Below are 27,124 nucleotides of genomic sequence, written 5' to 3'. Positions count from 1 at the left end.
CTGGAAAATATGTGACATAAACCAGGGCAACTGGAAACTAAAAGCTGTCTCACCTTTTCTTAGCCAGAGAATATATAGATTACATTTTACCCTTTTTTGTATCATTTTATATTAGTCATCGCGAGGGAAATAGATTTGTTTGCAAAAATGCACAAGGGGATATCCAAGGTCATATACTGGCTATAGTTTATGTGGGCATAACATGTGTTCAACCGTAATTTTAACATAATAATTGTTTTATTGTTGCTCTTTTTCTGTGGTATTTGTTGTTATATTGTTACTGTGCCACTCTCAGTGCCTATGAATTGTCCCTGGGAACAAATAAAGTGTTTTGATTTCAAATGAATGAGGTCGTAAATATGAAATAAGAATACTAACTTGCAACAGCAAGGTGGTCTGTATAGAACTATAAAGTGTAACAATAAAAGTATAGTGTTCCATGTGATAAGATTGTGCATGTCTGATGACATTTCAAAGCTGTGCAAAAATATTCAGCCTGTAGCCTACACGACATGACGAGATGAAATATATATTCGGGGGGACATTTCATCACAATCACAATATCATGATGCCTTCCAATGAAATCAAGTAAAAATAGACTGGAGCTTCTGAGCTCAGCTTTTAATAGATTTCTGGAGATCACATGAGTGAGTAGATGTTTAATAGGAGAAACTTTTGAATAAGACTTCAGAAGAGCGCGCAGCAGTGCTGTGTATCGGCCCATAGAGGACACACCTCTACTGCTCTAATGATCCACCAATCCACGTTCCCGGACCGGGGGTGCTAACCACACACACACATCCACAGTATGGAAAGAGCGAGACAGAGGTGGACACGGTCTGTCTTAACGCAGAGAGCCGACCTGCTTAGTGCGCAGTGACAGAGGAATACAAAAACCCATAGCAAATAGACAAAGTTTTGTGTGACCAGTCCCCCTCCGCGCGGTTTTCTTTTTCCCTTGAACGCCATCCAGCTGGTCCATGGGTTCAAGTTGCACATAGGACTTGCGCTTACAAGTTTCCAATGTACAGATACTTGGAGACGACTGGAGAATCGAGCATGGGATTATTTTTGTAATGTGGATTGCTATTCCTTTGCAAGAAGATAAAGGTCTGCTGCGGAACAATGTGAGACGTTTTGCGTCTAGGATTCTCGTGTTTCTGGATATCTTGAAAATCATTGGCAACAGTTGAGATTGAAGAAGTTATGCGCAAAGGATTGTATGCTCCGACCCCGGGACCAACATGGATTTGCCATTACAACCCCCTGCCCCTTATTTAGAGAAGTTCTAGCCGGTCCACTTGTTTTGTTGTTGTTGTTGTTATTATTGCAAACTTCATGCTTGAGGACAAATCGCCACATTGGCCTCTTGGATTTTAAACGTCGCCTGCCTTTGGATTGGATTTCAAACACGATGAACTTTATTGACAGTTTGACTCTATTATTTTTGACGCTGTCAGCTGTCAAGGTGAGTGTGTCTCAGAGAGCAAACTGGACCAAAAAGAAAGAAAGAAAGAAACACACCAACCGACCTCTATTTGCGTCATGTAGCCATTGGTCATTAATGTGTAGCTCGTCCTTGCCTTTCCTCTGGCTAGGTCATCGCTCGTGTTTAAACAAATCGAACTGTTTAGTGGCTTTGGGGAGATTTAAACAGCCATTACGCAAAGCCAACACTGTATACACCTTACCCACACACTGGTGGGGGTGAGTTTCTTTTCAAATGCGGCATATGTGATGATTTTTTAATAATGTTGTGAAGTTTGACGCGGTGTGATTGCAGGCCTGCTGTAAAACCACCGTGGAGATATTATTACGCTTTAAAGGCGCAGTGGCTCCATTCTGAATTAGGACATTTGCAGGTTCACTCCTGGCACTGAGGCTACTCTCACGGTTCCCCCCTCTCTAATAAGATCACATCCTACTTTCCATACTGCCATTAAGGCTATCACTTAGTTCTAGGACAAAACAGACATTACTTCACGGATTAATCCGGTTGACGCAAGTGCGCACTGTAAATCGTTTTTCCATATAATCATTAATCAAGTTCAGTGTGTTCACTGAGGCATTGAGCAAAGGTTTCCCGGTGAAAAAAAAAGAACAGCTCTGCAATAGGAGGCTGCCTTTTTTTCAGCAATATGATTGGACTTTGGGGGATTCTTTTGCCACCTAAGAAACCAATGATGTTTTAGATTGTAATGTAGTACTTTCTCAAGCATCTCACTTCCAAGTTAATGAACTATTCCCCCTCCAGAGTCCAGCAAAGTGTTTATTTATCTAACTGGCTGATTTGATGACAGCTAAACCCCCACCGCCCACTCAACGCTGAATGGTATCAGGATGCTGTCTCAACTGCTCATTCCCAGTCGGCCTATCGGGTTAGGGGCCGGTGTTCGCAGCTTGACACCCTTCAATTGATAATAACGTATATAGTGTGTTGTATGGCTTGGGTCTCTCAGCCCACAATGTTAAATCCTCTCAGGCCACCAGAAGGGGGTGCAGACTGCGGCACCCACTAAGCCGAGACGCTTTTTAAACGTTTCATTAAGGAATGCCTGAATTGGTGCTACAGGACTGGGTCTCATGCAATACTGACGTGGTGTTGCGATAGTTGCCCGCGCCTGTATGCGAGAGGGAAAGAGAGGGAGAGTACAAGGAGCGCGGTTGTGCGCGTGCGTAAAAGCGAGAGAAAAGTTGTGCGTAAGGGCGCGCGCAGTTGGAAAGTTGCCAAAACCTTTTGTGGTCCGACTGGTGTGGTGACATGTACCCCCTGTGAGGGAAAGTAGCAGGATACAATTCTTACCGTTTTTAATGACGAGTTATTAATCCGAGTTGCCAAGAGGCGTCCGAGGCACACATTAAAAGGTCTGATAACTTAAACAAAAGACAACAGAAAGTAATTTAACAGTTTATGAAGTTGTTTCACGCAGCAGATGTAGTAGAATTTTGAGGAAGCTTGTTTGGCACGTTGTACCTCTGGTAAAATAGTTGGCCATACAAGGCCTTAGACACCACACACAGAGAGATTATATGACAATTATCATACAAGCAGAATAATAATAACATAGGAATATATTGCCAGATGTGATAGGGGATCCGAGTTAAAAAAACCAGTATAAACAATCACCTTGTATTGCTCCTGTATTGTGTACTTCCTCATTGTCTGGTAAGAGTCAACAGAATTACATTCATTTTTTTGGCTGACTTTGGATAAGTAAAGGGCATGGGTGGCATTTTTCTGAGCTCTTGCACAATATACTGTAACTAACAACGTGCCTTTCCCCCCCTTCTTTGCAGAGCGCCCACATACCGAAGGAACCAGAAAGAGGTCCACATGCCGGTAGGTGTCCCACAGGGCACCGTGGGAATACAGGCTGCTCTGGGCTCCCTGGCTGGAACACAGCCAAATAAAAAAAGGGCTGGTTTGAGGTTCACCTTGAAATTAAAAAGGCACATTTCGCCTCCTGGTGGACAACTGCTTAGTTTCACTTTAAAGATGTATCCACTCATACTCCCCCCCTTAAGTTATTGAGAGCAGTTTCACCCTGACATTTCAACTCTTGGACGTTTTTCATACAGCATTCTTCCACGTTTGAGGTTAAGCTGAGGAAATATTATGGTGACTCTTTTTAGAAAGGAATTTCTCCCTCTTGGCCCACAATTTCATTTTTGCACAATTCCAGTATTGCCCAACATCATTTGGAGAATCTGAAGCTAAACTTCATGATATTGTTTTAGGCTCTGGGTGATATTTTGGAGGTGTTGTCTGACTGTGTGCTAATATCTTTCTCAAGAGCATATCTCCTGCAAAGACTGAAAGTAGACTGAAGGGGAAAAACTATTTTCTTTTAAAACGGGCTCTCTTAAGTCACTGATGCAGTGTCCTTATGCAGGGTCCTAATAGATAAATAGATTTAGTCGAAATTGCATAAATGTGTGTTTTGAAAAAGTTCAATGGAACAAGAGAACGTTTTCTCCGTCCAAGTGACTTCCTTTAGCGTGCCAGCTGTTTTAATTCATGCTCCTTTTAGTAGTGTTATTGTTACAGCTCTGTAGTATTCAAGAGTCAGTGGTTTATACTGAAGCTCCCTGCCATTTTATAACCCTCGTACTCTGTCTCCCCAGTGATCCCTTTAATGGAGGTGTACAACAAGAGTTTGTGTAAGCCTCGAGAGCTGCTGGTGGAGATTATGCAGGAGTATCCGGAGGAGGTGGAGCACATCTTCATCCCGTCGTGTGTGGTGTTGACGCGCTGCGCCGGCTGCTGCAACGACGAGATGATGCAGTGTATGCCAACGTCCAGCTATAACGTCACAATGGAGGTCAGCATAATTGTTTATTACGACAACATTACTTTGAGTGTTTTGTGCATTAGGGTTCACAGTGGTGGGAGTGACGGAGGGTCATTTTTGCCTTTTTAAAGCCTTGTTTCTCAAGTATGGTCACATTGATACCTAAAATGTCAGCCCATAACCCTAAGAGCCCTTGCATTTTGCTCAAAGACTGATCAAGTGTAACATTATTATTTTTTAAATAGTGAATATCTTCTTTGAACTTGCGTCTCTTGTTTACAGTGTCTCTAAACTCCAAGTTTCCAAACTAAAGATTGCACATTTTAACCAGAATGTTCTGGAAAACCAGCAAAGAGAATGCAGGAACATTGAGATGAACAGTTTGTAGAGCTAATCTGAGTCAGGTGCAAGTTAACAACTGCAGAACAAGACATGATGATGTTATTAAATGGCCGTTAGTCAAACCGTGAACCATTCAAAACAATGTGGAAATGTTTTAGGAACATGGTTCTTCCTTGGACTGTGAGGAACTTAACAGTCCCCCCATGTCTTCAGATCAGCTTGAGCATTTATGATAGTAAACCTTTAACTTAATACATGTAGATCATTTTTCTCTTAGGTTTATATGTGAACACCTGACACTTTGTGTGACATTTTGCTAACAATAACAAGTAGTTTAGGATAACTGTCGAATTGTTGTATATTTCATTCATATCTGACTTCTCTTTCTTCTTTTTTCTTTTACAGATAAAAAGAATAAAACCACAAAGGCAACAAAATGATATTTTCATGAGTTTCACAGAACACAGCGCATGTGAGTGTAGGTAAGAAACCCTGAACACACACAGAAACTCACACAATGTGAAGGAAAGACTTACAGCTGCACATTTGTGTGGCAGAGCAGAGGTCAACCAAACACGTCATGTGACGTTATTGTCTTCTGTTTGCCTCTGACACATCGAGCAAATGCCTGTCAGGTGGATTCATATCTTATCTCTGCTTCTTTTACTTCACTGGTCTTAAAAACACCTGAGCAAGGCAGTCGTCATAACAAACTTACACAAGTCCAAGTCAAGTCTAAGACCAAGCCGGTTGAGTCAAGACCAACTCCAAAGGCAGTTGAGACCAAGTCAAGACTGAGTCCAGAAAGAAATGGAGTCCTTATAGGCAATAGTGTCTTTCCAAAGCTAGTTCTCTGATCTCCTGCATACAGAGTTTGGACAAAAGCTAATTCAGTAAATCATGAAAAATACAAAACTTCTTCTAACCCAGGTTTAAATGGCAAAGTTAAAGGTAGATTACTGGCACATAATACTCCATAATGTTTTGTTCCGCTTTAAACCTGACACCAAAACAAAGTCCAAAAAGGAACAAGTCCAAGACAAGTGCAAGAATTCCAAAGAAGCGGTCTCAAGACCCAGAATGGACTCAATGACTACAGAGCAAGTCGGACCGCATCATAGCACCACATCTTTCTGTTTGAGTTTATCTTCATTCCATCACATTGCTCAACTCAAGGAGATACATTTCTGGGAGTACAGTTCTCTGGCATGTAGAGGTATGCTTGGAAAAAACGTAGCTATGACAGCTGTCATTGATTTTTGAGATAAGTACTCCTTGTGTCTTTTCTGTAGCCTCCAGTCAAACAAAGGTGACTGGTAAGACTTAAGGTAGAATGATGTATGCCTTTTATGGATGAACTTCTTATTCATTCTTTTGTTTAGATGGGCAGTTTATATAATCTTGGAGATAAGTACTAACTAAAAGTGGAACGGTCTATGTATTGGTAACATCTTCATGGGGTTTAAGTTCGACTGGCATAACATAATTAGATGCTTACTTAAAGTGAAACAAAGAAATGTTGATATATTTCATCCTCATAATCTTCGTGTCACTATCCAGGTCAATGGTCAACACATATGTCACATTCCTTGCTCTTGTCTTGGGCCTCTGTCGATAGCCATAGGTGAGATTCATCACTTCCTGATACTTTGTCAAAATCAGATCATTATGGTGACATATTTTTGTTGCGAGCCATTAATGAGTGAACTTTGACACAGCAACACAGAGTGGGGGACATGAATAATCCTCCCACGTTTAAGATAAATCTTGAAAACCAAACAATAAGGGAGGGCTACTGGCCGAGGACCAAGCTCTCTCTTTTTCTGAAGAAACAAATCTAAAACATGTCTGTGTTTTTCAGTAAGGCAGGAGCAGTCTGTTTGCAGAGCTATAAAGTAATGTCACCCCTACTGCTGTCTGTGATGATACAATAACTTAATGTTACTCCATTCAGATGTAGCTATAAACTTTAAGGGCACAATCATAAGATTTTATAAGCTGTGATAAATCTATTTGGTGTTTGATTTACTGTAATGTAATGATTAGAGCTAGTTAAACAGGCATTAATTGCTATTTACAGATCACCAATTAATTGCCAAGATTACATTTAGAAAAACAAATGTTACATGACTTATAAACAGTGGTGTAAAGTACAATACCACAAGTTTCATTTTGTATATATTTGACTTTTTTTGTATTGCTCCTTTAACTTACATACAAAAATGCTTATTTTCTCTGCATACACCTTTACAGATTCAGTGAGGGCGTTTGACAGCTGCATACATAATATCAGCCAACAGCTTTAAGTCATTCCTAGATGTCGTACATATCCACCCTTATGCTTCATTTACTTTCAGAGCATTTGCACGGTTCATTTCAAGTAGAAACCTTTTTGGACGAAACACTGTTTCCCAACACTTCTTCTTGGTAACTGTGGTCTCCAGAGTGCAACTGCACACTTATTGCTCCACATTCTGTTATCGCTTGTGTCGTCATATGGACGAGGAGTGAAACAAACCTGCCAGCTATTGTAGTCCTGCTTGTATGTGTGAGTTCATCAGTGAACACACCCCTTTGTTTGACAGTCTTTGAGTTTGCACACTGCATTATTCCTCAACATGTTGCCTTCATTTACTGAGTGACCAAAAGTAAAAGCCAGCTTTATCACAGTTTCTGGTAAAGGATGATGATATAACATGATTTGATCAAATGGATGCATGCCCAACCATGCTGATAATGAAACTCTGGTCTCTGATTATCTTGATAAGTATTTGTTTACTGGTAAACAACGGCCTGCTGTGATCTAATGTCGTGTTGTTTTGTTCCTACCTTTCAGGTCAAAGATAGAAGTGAAAGAAAAGTGAGTACAGCCTTTTTTCTACAAGGAGATTGTTGTTTTTTCCGGGGGAAACAATGGGAACTAGAGATTTGATCTTATTCCGGTTTTGCTCTGCAAACAAACTCTCTCTCTTGTTTGTCTGAAGCTCACTGCCTAAAGCCTTACTGACATTATGCCATGTGCTCTCTCTCATAGAGACGCTCCAAAACACATCTCAACAATATTATTTAATAAAACTACATCATGCTGAGATTAGCATGTAGCCTTTAGGTGTTAAACACGGGGAATACCAGCCCAATCTATTCAGGTAAATGAGTGACACTTGATGGGGTTATTGTCCTCTCTATGACTGTCCTTTACACCTTTCTCCCTTTTCTATCTCATCTTCACATTCCTCTTCTCTTCTTAACTGTTTACATCCCACTAAACTCCTGTTACTGGTTGCTCTGATATAGATAACAGTGTTTTTGAAGACCAGTTAAACTTGTGCAAAGTGCCACTAAAAGTCTTCAATCGTCCTTCTGCAAAAAGTCGTTAATATCTTTCGGTTGCAGGGCGGTTATTGGTTGGAGATTTGGGTTTGATGTCAGTTGTATGTCATATAGATAAGGGCTAGTTTTGAGACCTCCTCTTTAACCTTGTCTTAACTGTTTACAAGTCCGGCTTCAGAGGCGTGCGTCTACAAAGGTCTTAGGGTCATTCAACTTCCGTTTCCGATGCTTCCGATTCTTGTTTAGTCATAATGTTAACAGCAGTGACAGGTCTCTGGAGGTTTTTTAGGGAAGACATCCTGCTGAGGTTATGAAACTTGTAAACTGTCATCGTTGATGGTGAACAATTTAAAGGGGAAAATCCTACATACGTATACAGCATTATCTTGTGCACGCCTATTCAACGCACCATAGTAGTCATCCAGTTCCAGCTGTGCCTGAATAGCATCATTGGACTGAGTGTCCTAACCTCTCATAAAGCTCAATCATTAAGTCAAATCTTTTAGGTTTTGACTAAATACCAGAAAACTAACGACATTTCCATCAGCCTCAGCTGCAATGTGTTTAATACTAATAAGCATATGTTAGTTGCTAACATGCTGATCTAAGATGGTAATATCTTACCTGCTAAACATTAACATGTTAGCATTGTGAACATTTTACTATGCTGACGTAATCATTATTCATTTCTACCATATATCAAGCAGCCGGTTCTATTTGCCCGCAAACATGAACATCTAAGACTTCCTCAGACTGAGCCAAGTACTTTAATGACGTGTCCAGCAGTTAATGATGTGTTCCAGAAGAAGAAGACCAGTCTGTGGCAATTTTAGATATAAACTTTTATCTATGAGAAAACAAATATATATCCAGCTTGCACCTGTGAAAGTCCAGGTGTGTTTAACAAGCTGGTTTTCATTGTGCTGTAGTCGGAAAAAAGTAGAAACAGCCATAAAGAGTTGACCCAGATAGAGGTTTCCAAGTTCATTGTCCTTAATCCATTTGGGAAATGTCCGTAAAGCCAACTAAGCCAGACCTTCTCAAACTGGTAATCGCTTAAACCCATTGTAGCCTTTTGCTAAAAATAACAAAAACATTTAACCCAAGATGGAACAGTTGATATCCATCATATTCATAAACAACAGGAAGCGTAGAAACCACCCACATTAACATAACTATCAAACTATACTATTTTGATTGTTTGGATATTTGATTTAATGCAATTATCACTGTAGGCCTTTTCTGGACACATCAGTCCCTCTCCCTTCTGTCTCTCAGCCATCTCTCTGCGTTGTTTTCCTCTTTCTCTTCCAGAAAACCCCGGAAAGGGAAGGGTAAAGGCCAAAAGAGAAAACGAAAGAAAAACCGCGACAAAACAATTCACGATGCGTACGTCAGCTCTGCCTTCTCCACCTACCTGCACCTGAGTGTTGCACTTCTCATAGTTAAGCTCATTTGGGAGGAGCTCATTTGCCCCATTTAATTTGCACCAATAGCCACACCAATTAGCATGTTGCTTCTGTGTAATGTCCTAACTTTGTCTCATCAGTCATGTTCTACACCCTCAGAGTATCAGTGTCTAAACTGCCCTGATTGCTAACCTGTTTTGCTAACGTAGCTTTAGCAAAACTTTACATAACACAGATAACCAAGGAAGTACAGCAGACTTGCCATATCCTACACCACAAGTAATGAAGCATAACCCATCTCCATTCGTCAAAATACCTATGTAATCTCCTCCCAACCTTACCAGCTCTCGTTTGAAAGAATATCTTTGGGTGAGAGTGTGGCGATGGTTGGGATGAGATACAGCGGCGTATCAGTGAAAAGGATAGAAGGTTGAGTAATTCCTAACATCTTGCCAGATAGCCAGTTTTCTGATTGATAATGGACACGTTTAAAGAGGGTGGAATAAACAGATCGGCCGCTGGCTGTAACATGAACTCTCTACTGAAACAAGATCACAGCTCCACCATCATAGCTTTTCAGACCAGTTTGTACTGTTCTGGTATCTAAGCTGGGATCGCCAGGATTGTAATCACGGTCTTGTGTTCGGTGTTGAGTCTGTGCGGCTTTGCTGTGTCTCGAACCTGTCTCCTTTTCACTCTTTGTTCTTTTCATCTTTACAAACAGGTTTTGCCGTCCTGTGCATAATGCTGGTCCTTTTTATGTAATGTTAAGATATGAGTGATGGCTATCTATTGCCTTTTTTTGCTTTTCTGTTTTTGCTAGGAGGATATGTAAACAAGCAAATTGTTTGACAAGCACTGTTTTGTATCTTGGTTTGTCTACTTTTGTCTCTGAAACTATACAAACACACCCATATAATATACAACAATAATATAAAGATGATCTAATTTGTTCTTCATGCTCATACTGTGAAAGAGTACCTTTTATTTGTGAAAAATTGTATTTTGAGATGTAATTGGAGTTTCTGAGCCTTCATCTGTTCTGAATCTAATGTCTCTGTACATAGTCTGTACTTTTCACTCAATAAAATGATATATTTCTTAATGGAGCCCCAAGCAGACCCTTGAGTCTTCTTTATCAAGAGTTTACCTTTTGTGAGAGTGAGAGCAAGATCATCGACCCGCAGTTCAAAGCCAATAAGTGTCGTTTCGTGTTGCATGAACCAGTTTTGTTCAATGCATGTCTATCACATTCATGGGATTTATGAGCGGTCCAATCAACACGGGAGGGTTTAGGGTGCGTGAGGGAGGGTCATTTTACTGCTTGAGTATTTGCCTGCTCTGTGGGAACCTGTGTGCAATACAACCCAACTGTCACATGTAGTACAACTTGTCAGCTTGGCTTAGAAGAGCAAGCTGGAGCGTATAACCCGGCTGACCTAAGGGCGACCTTTCTTATGGGTGGTAATCATACCCTGTGATAATAATCTCTCTCCCTCTTTCTTCCCATCTCTGTATGTCTCTTCCCGTCCAGTCTTTGTGAGCCATGTTGTGAGCACTGCTCAGAGAGGAGAAAGCGTTTGTTCGTGCAGGATCCCACTACCTGCCGATGCTCCTGCAAACATACAGACGAATACTGTAAAGAACGCCAGCTAGAGCTCAACGAGAGGACCTGCAAGTAAGTGCTGTGTTGGTTTCATGACCAGTGTGTAGGGTTCAGGGGGAGAGGGTCATCTTTCACAGAGTTGGCCATGTTGAAGGAAAAAACAAACACTGATTCTAGGAAGGGCCTTTTTCATTTACCTACACCCTACAGTACATGCTCGGAAAAAGACGGTCACGTTGAGCGAATCTTTTTTCCTGGAACTATCAGAATCTCTTTACACAGAGGGGACACATGTTTATGTATAAAAGACATTTTGCATAATAGGTGACCTTTAATTTGGTTCTAATAAACACTTGAGGTCGCTCATAGTGATGATCCCAAAGAGAATATAAACTTGACTTCCAACTTAACGGTTACTAATAGCTCTACGAAGCCCTATAGGATCATTTCATAAATAGTTTCTGGTTTTACAGCCCATAACATTTACAGTTGTGGTTGACTCATAAGGCACTCATTAGTGTCATTAACCTTCTGTTAAACCCTCTGTACTCTACTTGCCAAGCACTTAATGGACTTCTAAGTGAGCGACTAGCTTACAGTGGAGCATTTAGAAAACATTTATCAAATGGACTCAAAAATGAACCCAAATCAATAGTAATGTTGCTGTGTAAATAATTACATTATAATATCTACATTGAAAGTTGATAATATATCAATGTTGTGTTTAAAGATTATTTCTTCTGCCCCCCAAGAGGCCTACAAAGTAATTGCAGGGATACAGTAGGTGACCAAGGTACACAATCAAGCAGAATATTATGGCAGCTAGCATTGTGACTTTGGTAGATATACGAATAAATAGTTTATGTATATTGAGAAAACGACCGAAGAACACTCCCATCTACAGCCTGTTTTTTTTTTTCTTGTTCGAATAACTGTATATGTTTTCCTTCTTGTTTAGATGTGACAAGCCTCGGAGATGAGAGAGGCGGCAGCACCAGATGTACAAGATGAAGGAATATTCTAGAGATATTTCACAGCACAGCACTTTGACCTTTGAACCGTAAGCTCTTCTTTTCTGTGGAAAGCATTCCCCTTGGACAGACAGAGAGAACAATACAGAAAGTCTGAACTGAAGTTCCCTCCCACTGTTTATCTTTGTGTGTATATAGACCATGATAAAAGTAAAAAAAAGTAGAGAATTGTTATGCTGCTACAGAAAAAATAAATACTAAACCAATCATTTTACAAAAAGCAAATAGCCGCCATGTGGTTTTGCATTTCTAACAGGCTTGCTATGCAGGTGTAGTCTTGTTGTCAATTAATTGTATGCAATTACTTCACTGGATATGAGTCTCTACTGTGGTTGTGTGTCAATCATAAAATTGCAAAACCTCTCAATCTAAGATATATTTAACTGCTAAAAGGTGAAGCTGAAGAGGACATGGGAGCGCACTCTCTAAGAATAATGGATGGATTTCATCGGACAATATCTACTTTTGCTTTTGGAGTGAAAAACAGCAGGACAAACCAGGACTGTTGAACAATGCAGGACAGACACAATGTCACCATTGTGATCAGCTTGCAGGAGAAGAAACTCTGGAGTGCCATTTACGAGTAAAGGGATACCGGTTATCAATATAGCATCTAATGTTTTGCTATGTCCTACATGAAAACCACTGAAAATATCCTATACTGTAGTTTGATTCCATTTGAAAAACTGTGCCTCACACAATTTACTGAGAAATCTTTTCGAGTGCTTTTTAAATTATTTTTTTGTGTCCTTGTTTCAGGAGGGGTTGTCAAGGTAGTTTTGTTAGTTGTTCAATACGGAAACCTTTGATTATATATCTCTTCTCTGAACCTGTACATACTTACTATCTCCTTATGCCATAGTCCATTTTAGATAATTTATAATGTTATAGAGTATGTTTCAGTATTCAGTCTTCTACCCATATTTAATTTGGTCTATTTATATATGCAGTGTTATGTACCTATGGCTGTCATATTTCCCCCTATGTGTAAGGTCACTGATGGCTTCTCTCAGCATGGACTCTCTGTGCTTTTCTACAAAAAAACACAAAAAAATCGAACTGATTTGTTAACATTCCCTAAATATATCATTTGTACTGGTGTACTGATGACATCTCTGGATTTTTCAAGCCCTCTTATCTAAGGGTGTGGGTGCTGTGTAGGATTTCAACATGTGTGTATCTGTGTGTACGTGTGTGTGTATGTGTGTTAATGTGCATTTGTCAATGGGCACATCTGTGTGTAAGTAAGTTGTATTAAGGTATTTAAGTAAGTAGCGGACTTGTGTTTTGTCCGTCCTGCAAGATGCAAAAACAAATAAACTACTGCTAGCAGCTCATCATACACTACACCACCACCACCGTTTGAAATTTGGATAACAATCTGCATCATTTCTGCCATCAGTCCTAGAGCCCTTATTAGTTCTCTTTGTCTCTCCATTACTATTAACATGTTTTCTGTGTCTATGTAAAACAGTAAAGCATATTTATTTTCAAATTATATTGTTTTTATATAAAATAAGCAAAAGGTTGCTGTGTTGTGAATGCTCTGTTTTCAAGATGTTTAATAGCATCAAGAGTTTTCCATGTTTTTGTGCGGCAAGCTGATACTCGCAGATCTAATGAGGAAGACAATAGAACTGACAATAAGACATTCCTGCACGCTTTTAATGACAGACAGAAATCCAGCCTTATGAATAAAATGGCACTATGAAGCAGTGTGCTGTAATGTCACCTGTTAAATCTAACCATAGACAACCATTTGCATTCAGGGAAATGTCCTCTGGGAACTGATGTTATCACTAACATCAACATAATCCAGGAAAGGAAAAAGGTAACTATCCAGTAGAATAGCGACAACAGAAGTAGTTAGAAATATCGTTTTGAGTTGGATTTGGTTCGTTTCAATAGTTAATTGAAAAAGGATTAATGAAAACCAACTTTAACTAATCTTTTTTACTGAATCATTGGATTGAAACCAAATGTTTGAACAGTTATGCTTTTGTTAACGTAAAATATCAATAGACTCAAGTTACGGCGTGAAAATACATGCAAAAGCACATTTCTAATAGATGACATTGTGAAATGAAAAGGGTGATTTTAATGTATACCTCACAACCTAACAAACTTATGAAGAAAATGGTTGAAACAAGTTTTGGATGACAACAAAGGTAACTGTCAGATAAATTACTTCTGTGCAAGGCCAACGTCTACTTGCAAAAACGGCAGCTTCCCCTTTTGGAGTGAATGGAAAATTCTGGTTAGACTGCAGCATATGGCTTATACTCTATTGGTAACTTTTCCATAAATCCAAGATCCTTTTTAAGAAATCATAAAGAATACCTCGAACATGTTTCTAACTTTGGTACATGGGCTGCATGGCCTGAAACCTCACTAGGTTTGCTTAAGAGCCGTTATAGCTGGTACATAATGGGATTATTGACTTGTTCAGTGACACTGCAGCAGTAGCTGAGCTCCAGGCCCCTGGACCAAATCTAATACCTATGAATGTAGATTAAGTGGAGGTTTTTTAGTTCTTGGGCCATGTTTGTTTTGAAACTCGCTCCTTCTTATCCCCATTGCTTGCTACTTGCCATTGGATTAGCTCCTGCATGACGCTAATGCTCTGCTCTGCTGTGCTCTCCCTGACTCAGGCTCTTTATGTGCATACCTAAATATAAAGCACACCATATAATCCCTAGAAATTGTGGGGCCCCCTTTACTGGGCGAAACACCCCAAAGAATGTCATAAACCGTCTGATCTATGATTTACCCGGAACTCCAAAAGTAAGCTAGCAGCCTGTCTAGTCTGTAAACTGAACTGTTTTAATTTTAAAATCAGTTTGACAATGGTGTGGACATGTATGAGGGGCCGTACAGGCCGTAATTCATACTGGTCCTCTCACGCACATACATTCTCCTTTTACATACATATATTTTCACTCTTACATACATACATTCTCCTTTTACATACATACATTTTCACTCTTACATACATACATTCTCCTTTTACATACATATATTTTCATTCTTACATACATACATTCTCCTTTTACATACATATATTTTCACTCTTAAATACATACATTCTCCTTTTACATACATATATTTTATAATATATGCATGTCTGAAGAGAATATATGTATGCAAGAGAAGAATGTATGTATGTGTGAAGACAATATATGTATGTGAGAGAAGAATGTATGTATGTGTGAAGACAATATATGTATGTGAGAGAAGAATGTATGTATGTGTGAGAGAAAGTATAGTGGAAACGGAAGGAGTATGGTTGAAACGGAAGGCAGGTCATTCTTGCGCTGTGATTGGCTCAGAAGGTCGAGCGGGGCGGGCTCATGTTCAGAACTTCTGATTCAAATCAACATGATGGAGGGAGAGGGTTAGGGTTAGATGACTCCGTGTATCTACGGACCACTTGTTTTTCTTTATTAAACAAGTAAACGGAAGAGTGTCTGCGAGGCGTTTTTGTTTTTTACCTTACTAAATGGTCTAATGGTCATTGTAGCGAGGGGGGGGGGGGGCGCGATACTCGCGGAAGTGATTTCAAAACAAAAGCACTCGTTTGCTTGGAACGTTGAACATAATTATAAACAAGGGGAAACAAGGTGAATTTAGCGATCACAATGAAAACGGCCAAGACACACATTGAGCCCAGAAAATGAATGTTATTAAGGCTGTAAATATAATAAGCATGTGTCTAAAATGGACAACATTGTTAGGAGATTTAAACTATACAGCGATTCTGCACTGCGGTCACTCAGCCGTCTCTCGCGTTTGTCTTTTCAAATCAGCTGCTCTTTATATTTTACAAATATTTTTTACTGAAAGTTCTTAACACAACTGACACTGTTGGACTCGAATTGAGAAGAATAAATGGACAACATTGTTAGGAGATTTAAACTATACAGAGAGCCGTTTTTTCAAATCAGTAGCTCTTCATTTTCTTTTTACAAATATATTTTACCACAAGTTCTTCATAAAACTGACACTGTTGGACTCGGTACTAGTTTGACTGCTACTAACAATACATTGAAGTACTTTTACTGTGTACTTTGTGAGAAATACTCTGTCAAAGTCCCCTCCATATAGCACATAATCCAATGCATCAGTCCGTCCCAGGAGGGAGTTTATAAACCAAAGAGTAACCGCCCTTACGGCACGCTCTGATAAGTAAAGCGAACGCACCCGCAAGGACACCTGGCCAGGGATGTGACAGTTTCAGGGGTTGACAAAATGTTCCTTAAAACCCCTAATGCTTGCTGCAATCTACGCGATTCATCTCCCTCCATCATGTTATGTTGATTTGAAATCAGAAGTTCTGAACATGAGCCCGCCCCGCTCGACCTTCTGAGCCAATCACAGCGCAAGAATGACCTGCCTTCCGTTTCAACCATACTCCTTCCGTTTCCACTATACTTTCTCTCTCACATACATACATTCTTCTCTCACATACATATATTGTCTTCACACATACATACATTCTTCTCTTGCATACATATATTCCCTTCAGACATGCATATTATACAATATATGTATGTAAAAGGAGAATGTATGTAAGAGTGAAAATATATGTATGTAAAAGGAGAATGTATGTATGTAAGAGTGAAAATATATGTATGTAAAAGGAGAATGTATGTATGTAAGAGTGAAAATATATGTATGTAAAAGGAGAATGTATGTATGTAAGAGTGAAAATATATGTATGTAAAAGGAGAATGTATGTGCGTGAGAGGACCAGTATGAATTATGGCCTGTACGGCCCCTCATAGACATGTAAGAAGCATCAGTGGGAACAACTTTTAAGTGTCATACCAAAAAATTATAATTATTTCGATAAAGAGGCTTTAAGACGTAGAATATATCATTTTAGTTAAGCAATTAAAAAAATTATCTAACATCGAAAACCCCTTGTTCAAAAGAAAACTCCTAAAAATGACTGGATTTTCACAACCTTTAAAGGGTTGTTATTTATCTAATGTATAAACACACAATGTGATTCCTCAGCTCAGTTGAGTGTTTTTACGGGGAAACTAAGAAGAACAAACATTTTTATTTTATAAAATCCTTAAAACATGTTCTGACCCTTTAGGAGTATTCACCAGGGATTTATTAACCTGTGGCAAGCAGTATAACAACTCGGTTTGTGGGTGTGTAATTTGTGTAAAGGCTGCTTCCCTTTCCTTTCAATTCTAATTTAAAAGAGCCTAACCACTCCGTTGTTTTCACTTGCGGTAGATTATAAAGAGAATATGGTGGGAAACCGTGATTCAAGACTTACCTGAGTTCTTATCTGGAAAAAGTTTCATTGAAAAGAGTTGAATGTAATCTGCTCACGTGCCATTTGCCGATGATGCAATGCTGCATAATGAGAGTGACTAAAACAACTTGGAAACCACTGGATAGCGATACCGCCGATCTTGTCATCATGTCACCACAACATACATTTTAAAGTAGCATTTGACAACTTTCCCCCCTAGCGTTACATAGTGTTCTCATTTTTGGTGCCACTTTCGGCGGGCACAGTCAAGACATTCAAAATGGTGGGTCTTGCTCGTCTTCTGAAGGCACACCTGTACGATGATTACCAAAATGGCGAAATATGCTACCAACGGCAATAAACGTACAGAACAAATACTTTTTCCTTTCCTCTAAAATACCTTGTGAGTTCCCAAATACGGTTATAATACTGTGTTGTTTCCTCTTCCTTAAACATTTCTGTTTGTTACTATCTTGTTCCGCTGTGCCTACATCCATGTTTGTTTAGGTCCAACACACAATTTTCTTCTCCAACTCTTACAAAGCATACAGTATTTGGCTCTTTAGTTGCTAAATCCACTAAAACCGTAAAGTAAAATCACGTACCTTTATTGTTAATACGATAATACTAACAGAAGCCACTTTAAAATAGAAAACAATAAAGAACTACCATAAAATAGTTAAAAAAACAGAACGTTTTTACAAAACTCCTTTGTAATTGCGACCTTTTTCTGGCCAAATCAGTTTGCATGTTGTTTTCCATGCCGCACCCAAGATGTGTCTCGCCACAAGACTAGTCAAGTCCATTTTAATTGATATGGTGTTAAAGGATCTCATGACAATTTTCAAATAAAGCAGGTCTAGACTGTACATTTTAAATAACAGGTAACATTCTCTCAGAGAGAAAAAGTTAGTAAAGACAGAGATGCACAACAACCTCCCTAAGATTAACAACTATAATATAATAAATTTGGGTTAACTTATAATAACGGTAGCAGCAGCAATGTTACTGTCAGGGTTGAGAGAGGCAAGCAGGACCCAAATGCAGATTAACAGAAAATACCTTTATTTCAAGGTTTAAAGACAGAACTCTTCCCAGTGAACACAGTCCAACAACAACAAGGAACTAACAAAGACTAACAGAAAACACAGAACCTAAATGCACACATGACTAATCAAACAAACAAGAGACAGGTGAGGAGGGAGGACAAAACACAGGGGCACCAGGTGAACACAATCGGGTAATCAGGGAGGGAAAACAGAGAGAAAGCAACAGGCAAAACAGGAGGTGAACAGTTTTCAAAAACTAGGGCCAACAGGGTGGGTGGAGGGGGTCTGGAGGACGGGCTTGGGCTGACAGCCCAGGGGCACAGCGGAGGACCCGGAAGGGGTCTCGGGCGGGCGGCCCGGGGGTAAGGCAGAGATCAAGGATGGGGTCTCGGGCGGACGGCCCGGGGGCAAGGCAGAGTTCAAAAAGGGGGACTCGGGCGGACGGCCCGGGCGCAAGGCAGAGTTCAAGGATGGGGTCTCGGGCGGACGGCCCGGGGGCAAGGCAGAGTTCAAAAAGGGGGACTCGGGCGGACAGCCCGGGGGCAACGCAGAGTCCAAGGTGGGGCGAAGGCCAAACAGCTCCGGAGGCCGAGCAGGACCCGGTGTCGGCCGAACAGGAACCGGAGCCGGTGGGACAGGCTTCGGCAGGATCCCCCACGGAAAAGGACTAGGAGTTGGCAGGACCCCCGGCGAGACAGGTGATGGCGGGGCCTCCAGAGGAACAGGACATAGGATTGGCAGGACCCCCGGCAGGAGAGTAGTCGGCGGGACCCCCAACGGGACAGGACACAGGGCCGGCAGGACCCCCGGCAGGAGAGCAGTCGGCGGGACCCCCAACGGGACAGGACACAGGATTGGCAGGAGAGCAGTCGGCGGGATCCCCAACGGGACAGGACATAGGGTTGGCAGGACCCCCGGAAGGAGAGTGGTCGGCGGGACCTCCAACGGGACTGGACATGGAGCCGGCAGGACCCCCAGCGGAACCTCCATCGGCACAGGACATAGGGTTGGCAGGACCCCCGGCAGAAGAGTAGTCGGCGGGACCCCCAACGGGACAGGACACAGGGTTGGCAGGACCCCCGGCAGAAGAGCAGTCGGCAGGACCCCCAGCGGAACCTCCATCGGCACATGACATAGGGTTGGCAGGACCTCCAGCGGAACCTCCAACGGCACGGACATAGGATTGGTAGGACCCCCAGCAGAGGAGTAGTCGGCGGGGCCTCCAACGGCACAGGACATAGGGTTGGCAAGACCCCCGGCAGAGGAGTAGTCGCAGGGGCCTCCAACGTGACAGGACATGGAGTTGGCAGGACCCCCAGCGGAACCTCCAACGGACCAGGACATTGGGTAGGGACTTGAGACGTGACTCGAGAGGGGACTGGAGAGGAGACTCGAGAGGGGAACCAAGGGGGAACTAGAGAGGGGACTCGAGAGGGGACTCGAGAGGAGACTCGAGAGGGGAACCAAGGGGGAACTAGAGAGGGGACTTGAGGAGAGACTAGAGGAGGGACTAGAGGAGAGACGAGGGACTAGACGAGGGACTAGACAAGGGACTTGAGAAGGGAACTTGAGAGGTGACTAGAAATGGGACTTGAGAGGTGACTTGAGAGGGAACTCCAGAGGTGACTCGAGAGGGGACTCGAGAGGGAACTTGAGAGGTGACTCGAGAGGGGACTTGAGAAGAAACTGGAGAGGGGACTCGAGAGGGAACTTGAGATGGGACTAGAGTAGTGACTTGAGAAGGGACTAGAGAAGGGACTAGAGAAGTGACTAGAGAAGGGACTTGAGGAGGGACCAGAGAAGGGACTCGGGAAGGGACCAGAGAAGTGACTAGAGGAGGGACTTGAGAAGGGACTAGAGATGGAACTCGAGATGGAACTCGAGAGGTGACTCGAGAGGGGACTCGAGAGGGAGCTGGAGGGGTGACTTGAGAGGGAACTCGAGAGGGAACTCGAGAGGTGACTTGAGAGGGAACTCGAGAGGTGACTTGAAAGGAGGCTTGAGAAGGGATTCGAGAGGTGACTTGAGAGTGGACTCGAGAGGTGACTTGAAAGGAGGCTTGAGAGGGAACTCAAGAGGAGACTTGAGAGGGAACTCGAGAGGAGACTTGAGAGGTGACTTGAGAGGAGACTCGAGGGGGGACTTGAGAGGAGACTCGAGGGGGGACTTGAGAGGAGAGGAGAGGAGAGAGGGAGCTGGAGATGTGGCTTGAGAGGGGACTTGAGAAGGAACTTGAGAGGAGACTTGAGACTGTCGGTTCGCCAACAGAACACGGGGGGCTGGAGTCGGCCGGAATGCCGACAGGACACAGGGAGCTGGCATCGGCTGGTACGCCGACAGGACACAGGGAGCTGGCGTCGGCCGGAGACGAGGGGCTGGAGTCGAAACCATGGCTGCTGGGGCCAGGACTGAGGCTGGAACCATGGCTGCTGGGGCCAGAACTGGGGCCGGAACCATGGCTGCTGGGGCCTGTACTGGAGCCGGAACCATGGCTGCTGGGGCCAGAACTGGGGCTGGAACCATGGCTGCTGGGGCCAGAACTGGAGCCGGAACCATGGCTGCTGGGGCCAGAACTGGGGCTGGAACCATGGCTGCTGGGGCCTGTACTGGAGCCCAAAGCATGGCTTCTGGGGCTAGGGCTGCTAGCTTGGACCTGCGACTCCTTCTCTTAAGAGCCTTTTGGAGGCTCCGTGGACCTCCAAAAGCCAGACGAGTTCCAGAGAATGGCTCCTGTACAGGAGCAGGAACTGGGGAAGAAGCAGAGGCCGACTCCAGACGGAACACACCGAGGCGTACGGCGCCAGGTTGGGAGTTGGGAGGCAGGGTGCTAGCATGCCTGGGGCTAGCAGGCCGGGAATCACACACCGAGAGGAAGTCCAAAATCCAGCCAGGTAAGAATTTCACTAAACCTGGCTTCTCCATAGCCATCTGGTGTGCCTCAGCCAGAGCAGCCTCTCGCTGCTGAACTCCAGACACTCTCCTCCACTTATCAGAGCAGCCAGCCAAAGAAAAAGAAAAACGGAGTAATTCCAACTCAAAAGGATCTGCTGGGCCCATCCTTGGTTAGTTCCTTCTGTCAGGGTTGAGAGAGGCAAGCAGGACCCAAATGCAGATTAACAGAAAATACCTTTATTTCAAGGTTTAAAGACAGAACTCTTCCCAGTGAACACAGTCCAACAACAACAAGGAACTAACAAAGACTAACAGAAAACACAGAACCTAAATGCACACATGACTAATCAAACAAACAAGAGACAGGTGAGGAGGGAGGACAAAACACAGGGGCACCAGGTGAACACAATCGGGTAATCAGGGAGGGAAAACAGAGAGAAAGCAACAGGCAAAACAGGAGGTGAACAGTTTTCAAAAACTAGGGCCAACAGGGTGGGTGGAGGGGGTCTGGAGGACGGGCTTGGGCTGACAGCCCAGGGGCACAGCGGAGGACCCGGAAGGGGTCTCGGGCGGGCGGCCCGGGGGTAAGGCAGAGATCAAGGATGGGGTCTCGGGCGGACGGCCCGGGGGCAAGGCAGAGTTCAAAAAGGGGGACTCGGGCGGACGGCCCGGGCGCAAGGCAGAGTTCAAGGATGGGGTCTCGGGCGGACGGCCCGGGGGCAAGGCAGAGTTCAAAAAGGGGGACTCGGGCGGACAGCCCGGGGGCAACGCAGAGTCCAAGGTGGGACAGAACTCTTCCCAGTGAACACAGTCCAACAACAACAAGGAACTAACAAAGACTAACAGAAAACACAGAACCTAAATGCACACATGACTAATCAAACAAACAAGAGACAGGTGAGGAGGGAGGACAAAACACAAGGGCACCAGGTGAACACAATCGGGTAATCAGGGAGGGAAAACAGAGAGAAAGCAACAGGCAAAACAGGAGGTGAACACTTTTCAAAATAAAACAGGAAACCAAAGACAGAAAAAGACAAGACAAAACACAACACAGACAGATCGTGACAGTGATGCCCTGATAAAAGGGGAGGATTATGACAAGAGTCAAAGTTAGGTTTCACTTGCCGGTACTTTACTCGAGTGAGTTAACAAATGCAACACCTTTCAATAGCACACATACAAAAAGCCTCGTGTAAGAGTACATACACTTGTCTATTAACACTGTATTTCAATCATGAGACTCCTCAATTTCCACAATATAATTTCCACAATATCATTGAGCAAAAAAACCTCACACAGATGATACCCCGGATGCTTTGGGTCAATTAAATGTTTTGGGGTAAAAGGAATCAATTGCATGACTCATAAGGACTTGGCTCTAATGCATGCCTAAATCCAGACATACAAACGTGGATGCAATGTCTCTGGCCGAGAAAGTGAAAACGTCAAACAGACACGGGATGCGATCAGTTACAAGAACAGGTTAAGCAGAAGGATGGAGTGCAGATGTAGAACAATAGGAGCAGGTGTGATTAGACCTGAGGCAGGCGACGTGCTCCCAAGCAGGTAAATCACTCCACACTGCTGGCGGGTAAAACCATGAGAAACTACGACTTGGCAAAAACCCAATCGCTGATAGGTGTCTGCATTCAGGTGTGATATGTGCTCACTCACACGTACTACGTCTTAAAGGCTTCCGATCTATATTTACCCACTTTATGACTGATTGTAGCACTGAGGAGTATCCTCCATGAGTCATGAGGCAGCGAGCTGCAGGGAAAAGGAGGGAAGGAATAAAAATAAGACTGGAATCAGTTTAAAGACGGATCAGTGGATCGGTCATCAGTTACTGTCAAAGGATACTAATTGAGCTGAAGGGGCGTAAGTAAAGAGGATAAAAATGGGATGGAGTAGAGCATGATTGAGAAGGTGGAGAGCCAAAGAAAATACACCCATATAGCGTATACTCGTTCATCTGCACGTATGTGTTTGTGTCTGAATGAGAAAAATGAAAAGATAAAGACGTGCAGGGGTTAACTGACAAGAGGAAATATATGGAAAACTGTTCCAAAATATCTTCATTTCTGTGGCATACAGCTACATCCCTGGTGGTTTTGCCAGCCAGGCTGCACCCACTCACCCCTCTCATGGGTGTAGTCCAGCTCACACTCATTACCAAAACATTACCAGGCATATGCAAGTCTGCTTGTGTTTGGTACAAATGGTAGAGATTATTGGTCAGTTGGACACCCTTAATGTCATTTTTGTTTCCCTGTTCCTTCTGTCTGTCTCTCAAGTATTCCTTAAGACTTCCATGCACTTCTAAGCTCACAATTTAACACTTTGTATCTTGTTTGTTTAATCTGTACAAAAAGTGGAAAGTTGTGATTTCCTTGGGGCCCAAATATTGTGTGGCTGCACGCAGCAACAACAATCAATCTTCTAAAAGGCCAGTAACATCATTAGCGCATTTCCCAAAAAGTCACACTATTCCTTTAAGATTTTAAGATGCAGAACAGACTCTAACAATTGAGATGATCAATGAATCTTCTTATGTACAAGGGTACATGCTCCTTTCACTTGTTCCTGCTCAGAGAGGATCGAGTGCCAGATCAGGAACAGTAGGAATGTAGTGTCTTGCTCGAAAACACAAGACTGATTTTATTTGAACTAAAATCTGCTGTTTTGTAAAACACTGTTATTTTTGAAGGCATTGTTGTTTTAAATAACCCTTCTGCCGGAAATATTGTGAGCAGGGGGAATTACTGCAGATCAGGCAGGTTTACTCGTATTAGACAGGCCCGGCCTTGTTAGAGAAGCCACAAGGGCTCGGTGTAAAGGAACTGGCAGAACTGCTGATCAACCACAACTCGCGAGGAAACAAAGGCAGGAAAATTGAGGATTAAGATGAAGAATAACACTGATTCACTGTTTGATTTACCCCAAAAGAAAATCAGAGATCAAAGCGTCACGGATGCTGGCAAATGAGGAGCTATAAAAAAAAGTCTCATAGTGAAACCTGACTCCAAAGTCCAAATAGGAGTCCTGGCTGCATCTCTGTGCGTGTGCATGCATGCAAGATGTTGTTTGCTTCTTATCTATATTACTTAGTGATAATTTGTTATGAAGCGGAGGCATTTAAAGACTATATATATAAACCCAAATATGTAGAACCTTTACGACATTTACTTTTGTTTTCTCTTGGTTTACACATTTGGAAACTTAAATGAGCAGGCTATACATCCATCCTTTCCATAGTGTTTTTGTTGCAAATTGCCCATTTCTATAGAAGAATGAAGATGACTTTTTGTTGAAGAAAATGAACAGCTCTTTGAGTTCAATACAGCACACTCCTCCACAATGTAAACATTTAGCTCTTTCTCCCACATACACTATAAATCTAACATGTCCACCCCTCCATAACATTTGACCCATATGTCGACTCCTTCATAAAGTGCTTTACAAACAACTATGCAATGTCTATCTCATATATTTTATTTAGATTCTCCCTAATAACCATGCTATTTTAGAGGTGCCTTTTAAAAGAGGTTACATTTTCCAGGTCTTCTCTTGTGTTTGACAGAGTTTTCTGTCTTGTAATACCAGACTGTGATACTGCCACGTCGTGAGAGCTTAGTGTTTGTTTGCAGAAGTAATTCGGTCAAAGTTGATGCCTTCTCTTTGTTAACCTCTCCCTTCTTTTATACTATTTTCATACCACTTCTTGCTTTTGCACTCCGTCCTTCCTCTATGACTCAGATTTCTGGATCTGCACTGAGGGCAGACACAGATCTTATTTCTCTCTCCTGAACGACCACAACAAACTTTAACCAGAACATTTCACTGACATCAACGGCCCAAGACAACAAACATGCTGTGCAGTGTCTCATTGACTTTTCCCATGATGAACCAAACTCCTGTCCCTCAGATACTGCTGTTACTGGATAACATTTTACCCATAATTCACTCACTGTGCTGGCATGTAGCTTGTGTATGCAAGGGGGCACTTCTGCATTTGCCAAAGTAAATAGACAAAATGAAGGTCTGGTATTTGAAATAAATATATAAAATATATACATATACAAATTGTATCCTTATTCAAAGGTGATTTATAAACCTTTAATAGTTAGCTGAATTTACTGGATGGAAAGTTCAAATCTTTAGCCAAAAGTATTGACTAAACCGTTACAATTCTTTGTTAAATAAATGGAATAACCAGTGAAATAGTGAGATAACAATTATTTAGAAAAAGTAAGAAAGAATGTTTAGCTAAAAGTAAGAAAAAAACTGTTAAAATAGTTGGCTAGAAAAGGCAATAACACTTGAAATATATAGCTAAAATACTTAGACAATTACAATTGGTTAGTCAATAGTAATGGATAAAATGGTTGAAATAGTTTTGTTAGCCAACAACAGTCATTAAAATGTTGCAAAAAAGTTGGTTAAACTCAAAAGATAAGCAGTTGAAACTGTATTAGATGTAGAGTTTGTGGTTAATATGTCTCTGTGTTACGAAAGAAATGTCTACATAAGAGAGCTAATCAACTATATTTAACATTATGTGACCATATCCACTTTAATATAAGAGAACTTGAATAACGGTACATTTCTAATCAATTGGATCTAATTCACTCCGTACATGACAAATGTTTTGAGGTACATCAGAAAAAAGGAAACCACTGGGTTAACAAATTAAAAAGTAGTTCAAATAATAAGGAAAAGGGAAAATCTCTATACAGTCAAACGTAATTACAGATACACACTATTATTTATTATTGATAACTCACATTTGCAATGGTATTTGATAAAAGTCGTGTTTCTGCTTCTGACGAGTGATCTGCTAGTACCCGTGATTAATGGCTGTTTTTTTTGTTGAACAAACAGCCAGAAGCCACTCAGCCATGCTTTATCGGTTTATTGTACACGCTGACCAGTGATGCTGCTAATTGGCCAGGACTAATGGCTAGTAACGTAGCATGGAGACACGGTTTCCAGGAGCAGGAGATATTTCTCAGAGATTAGCAGCTGGGGCCAGTAAAAGGTGAGATTAAGACATTCCCTGCATGTTCTCTGTGAAATCGGCCTATTTCTGGCCACTTAAATCATTAACATGTGATTTATTTCGCTTAGCTGATGCTAGCCAGTCTATTGAGTTGCATGTGAGAGGAAAGGGAAATGGTAATTTCAAGTTATGTGGTTAAGTGTTTGACAGAGGCGAAACACTGTTTAAAAGTCAAGCATAGCATTCTCCTTACTGTTTAAGGTCCCGATCTCTATCTTCAGTACCAATAAAATCAGTCATTTGAATCCTGTTTGTGTAGAGGAAATAGTTTTGTCCTCCTGATTGGCCATATGATTTTACTATGTTTTGTTAAATGAATGCAATACAGCACATCAAATGTATAAATTCCCTGTTTCCAGTGTTTTTCTTAAGATATCTTGAAATGAATACGATTATTAATTTTAACCCCTGACCAAAAAAAACGTGCAAAATGTATTTTATCCCTCTGCAAATTCCAAATCACCACAAGCGTCACTTAATTAAATTCACATACTTTGAGACCTTGTCGCATTATGTTTTGATCGTACAGTATATTGCCTATACATTAGGGTAATATTATAAAACCCTAAGTGGATTAGGTCTAATCTGCTTACTGTGCCATATTTTTGGATTTTCACATACGTGGATTGATAGCCAATCCGTTGCACCCAGTCACTCAAACCTTACTTGTGAAGCTCAACACTGCTGCTTCAGGAGGGTCTCTGCTGCATCACCTTATGAACTGCTGCATCACAGGGACCACCAGAGCACAAACAGCTGTATTACAAGACCAGCTGCTGTGCTGCATGACAAGTGTTGCATGAGACCAACCGTTACATCACAGGGGGGGCTGGCTG

General features: G+C 42.0%; 1 protein-coding gene across 2 annotated transcripts; it reads left to right on the top strand.

The window, feature by feature from the left end:
- The first annotated feature begins 806 nt into the window (after positions 1-806).
- Positions 807-13,539, top strand: vegfab (vascular endothelial growth factor Ab). Of its 2 annotated transcripts, XM_034204359.1 has the most exons (8): positions 807-1,468; positions 3,298-3,340; positions 4,126-4,322; positions 5,040-5,116; positions 7,471-7,494; positions 9,279-9,353; positions 10,908-11,051; positions 11,938-13,539. In XM_034204359.1, exons 1-8 carry the CDS (start codon positions 1,223-1,225, stop codon positions 11,957-11,959), a joined length of 828 nt encoding a protein of 275 aa, XP_034060250.1. In that variant the 5' UTR covers positions 807-1,222; the 3' UTR covers positions 11,960-13,539. The 2 variants fall into 2 exon arrangements, with proteins under 2 accessions (XP_034060250.1, XP_034060251.1); XM_034204360.1 differs by lacking the exon at positions 9,279-9,353.
- Positions 13,540-27,124: the final 13,585 nt, after the last annotated feature.

The sequence above is a fragment of the Gymnodraco acuticeps genome, unplaced genomic scaffold (assembly GCF_902827175.1).
Source record: "Gymnodraco acuticeps unplaced genomic scaffold, fGymAcu1.1, whole genome shotgun sequence".
Lineage (NCBI taxonomy): Eukaryota > Metazoa > Chordata > Actinopteri > Perciformes > Bathydraconidae > Gymnodraco > Gymnodraco acuticeps.
The sequence above is the reverse complement of the archived record's forward strand: the minus strand, read 5'-3'. Positions and strand labels throughout refer to the sequence as shown.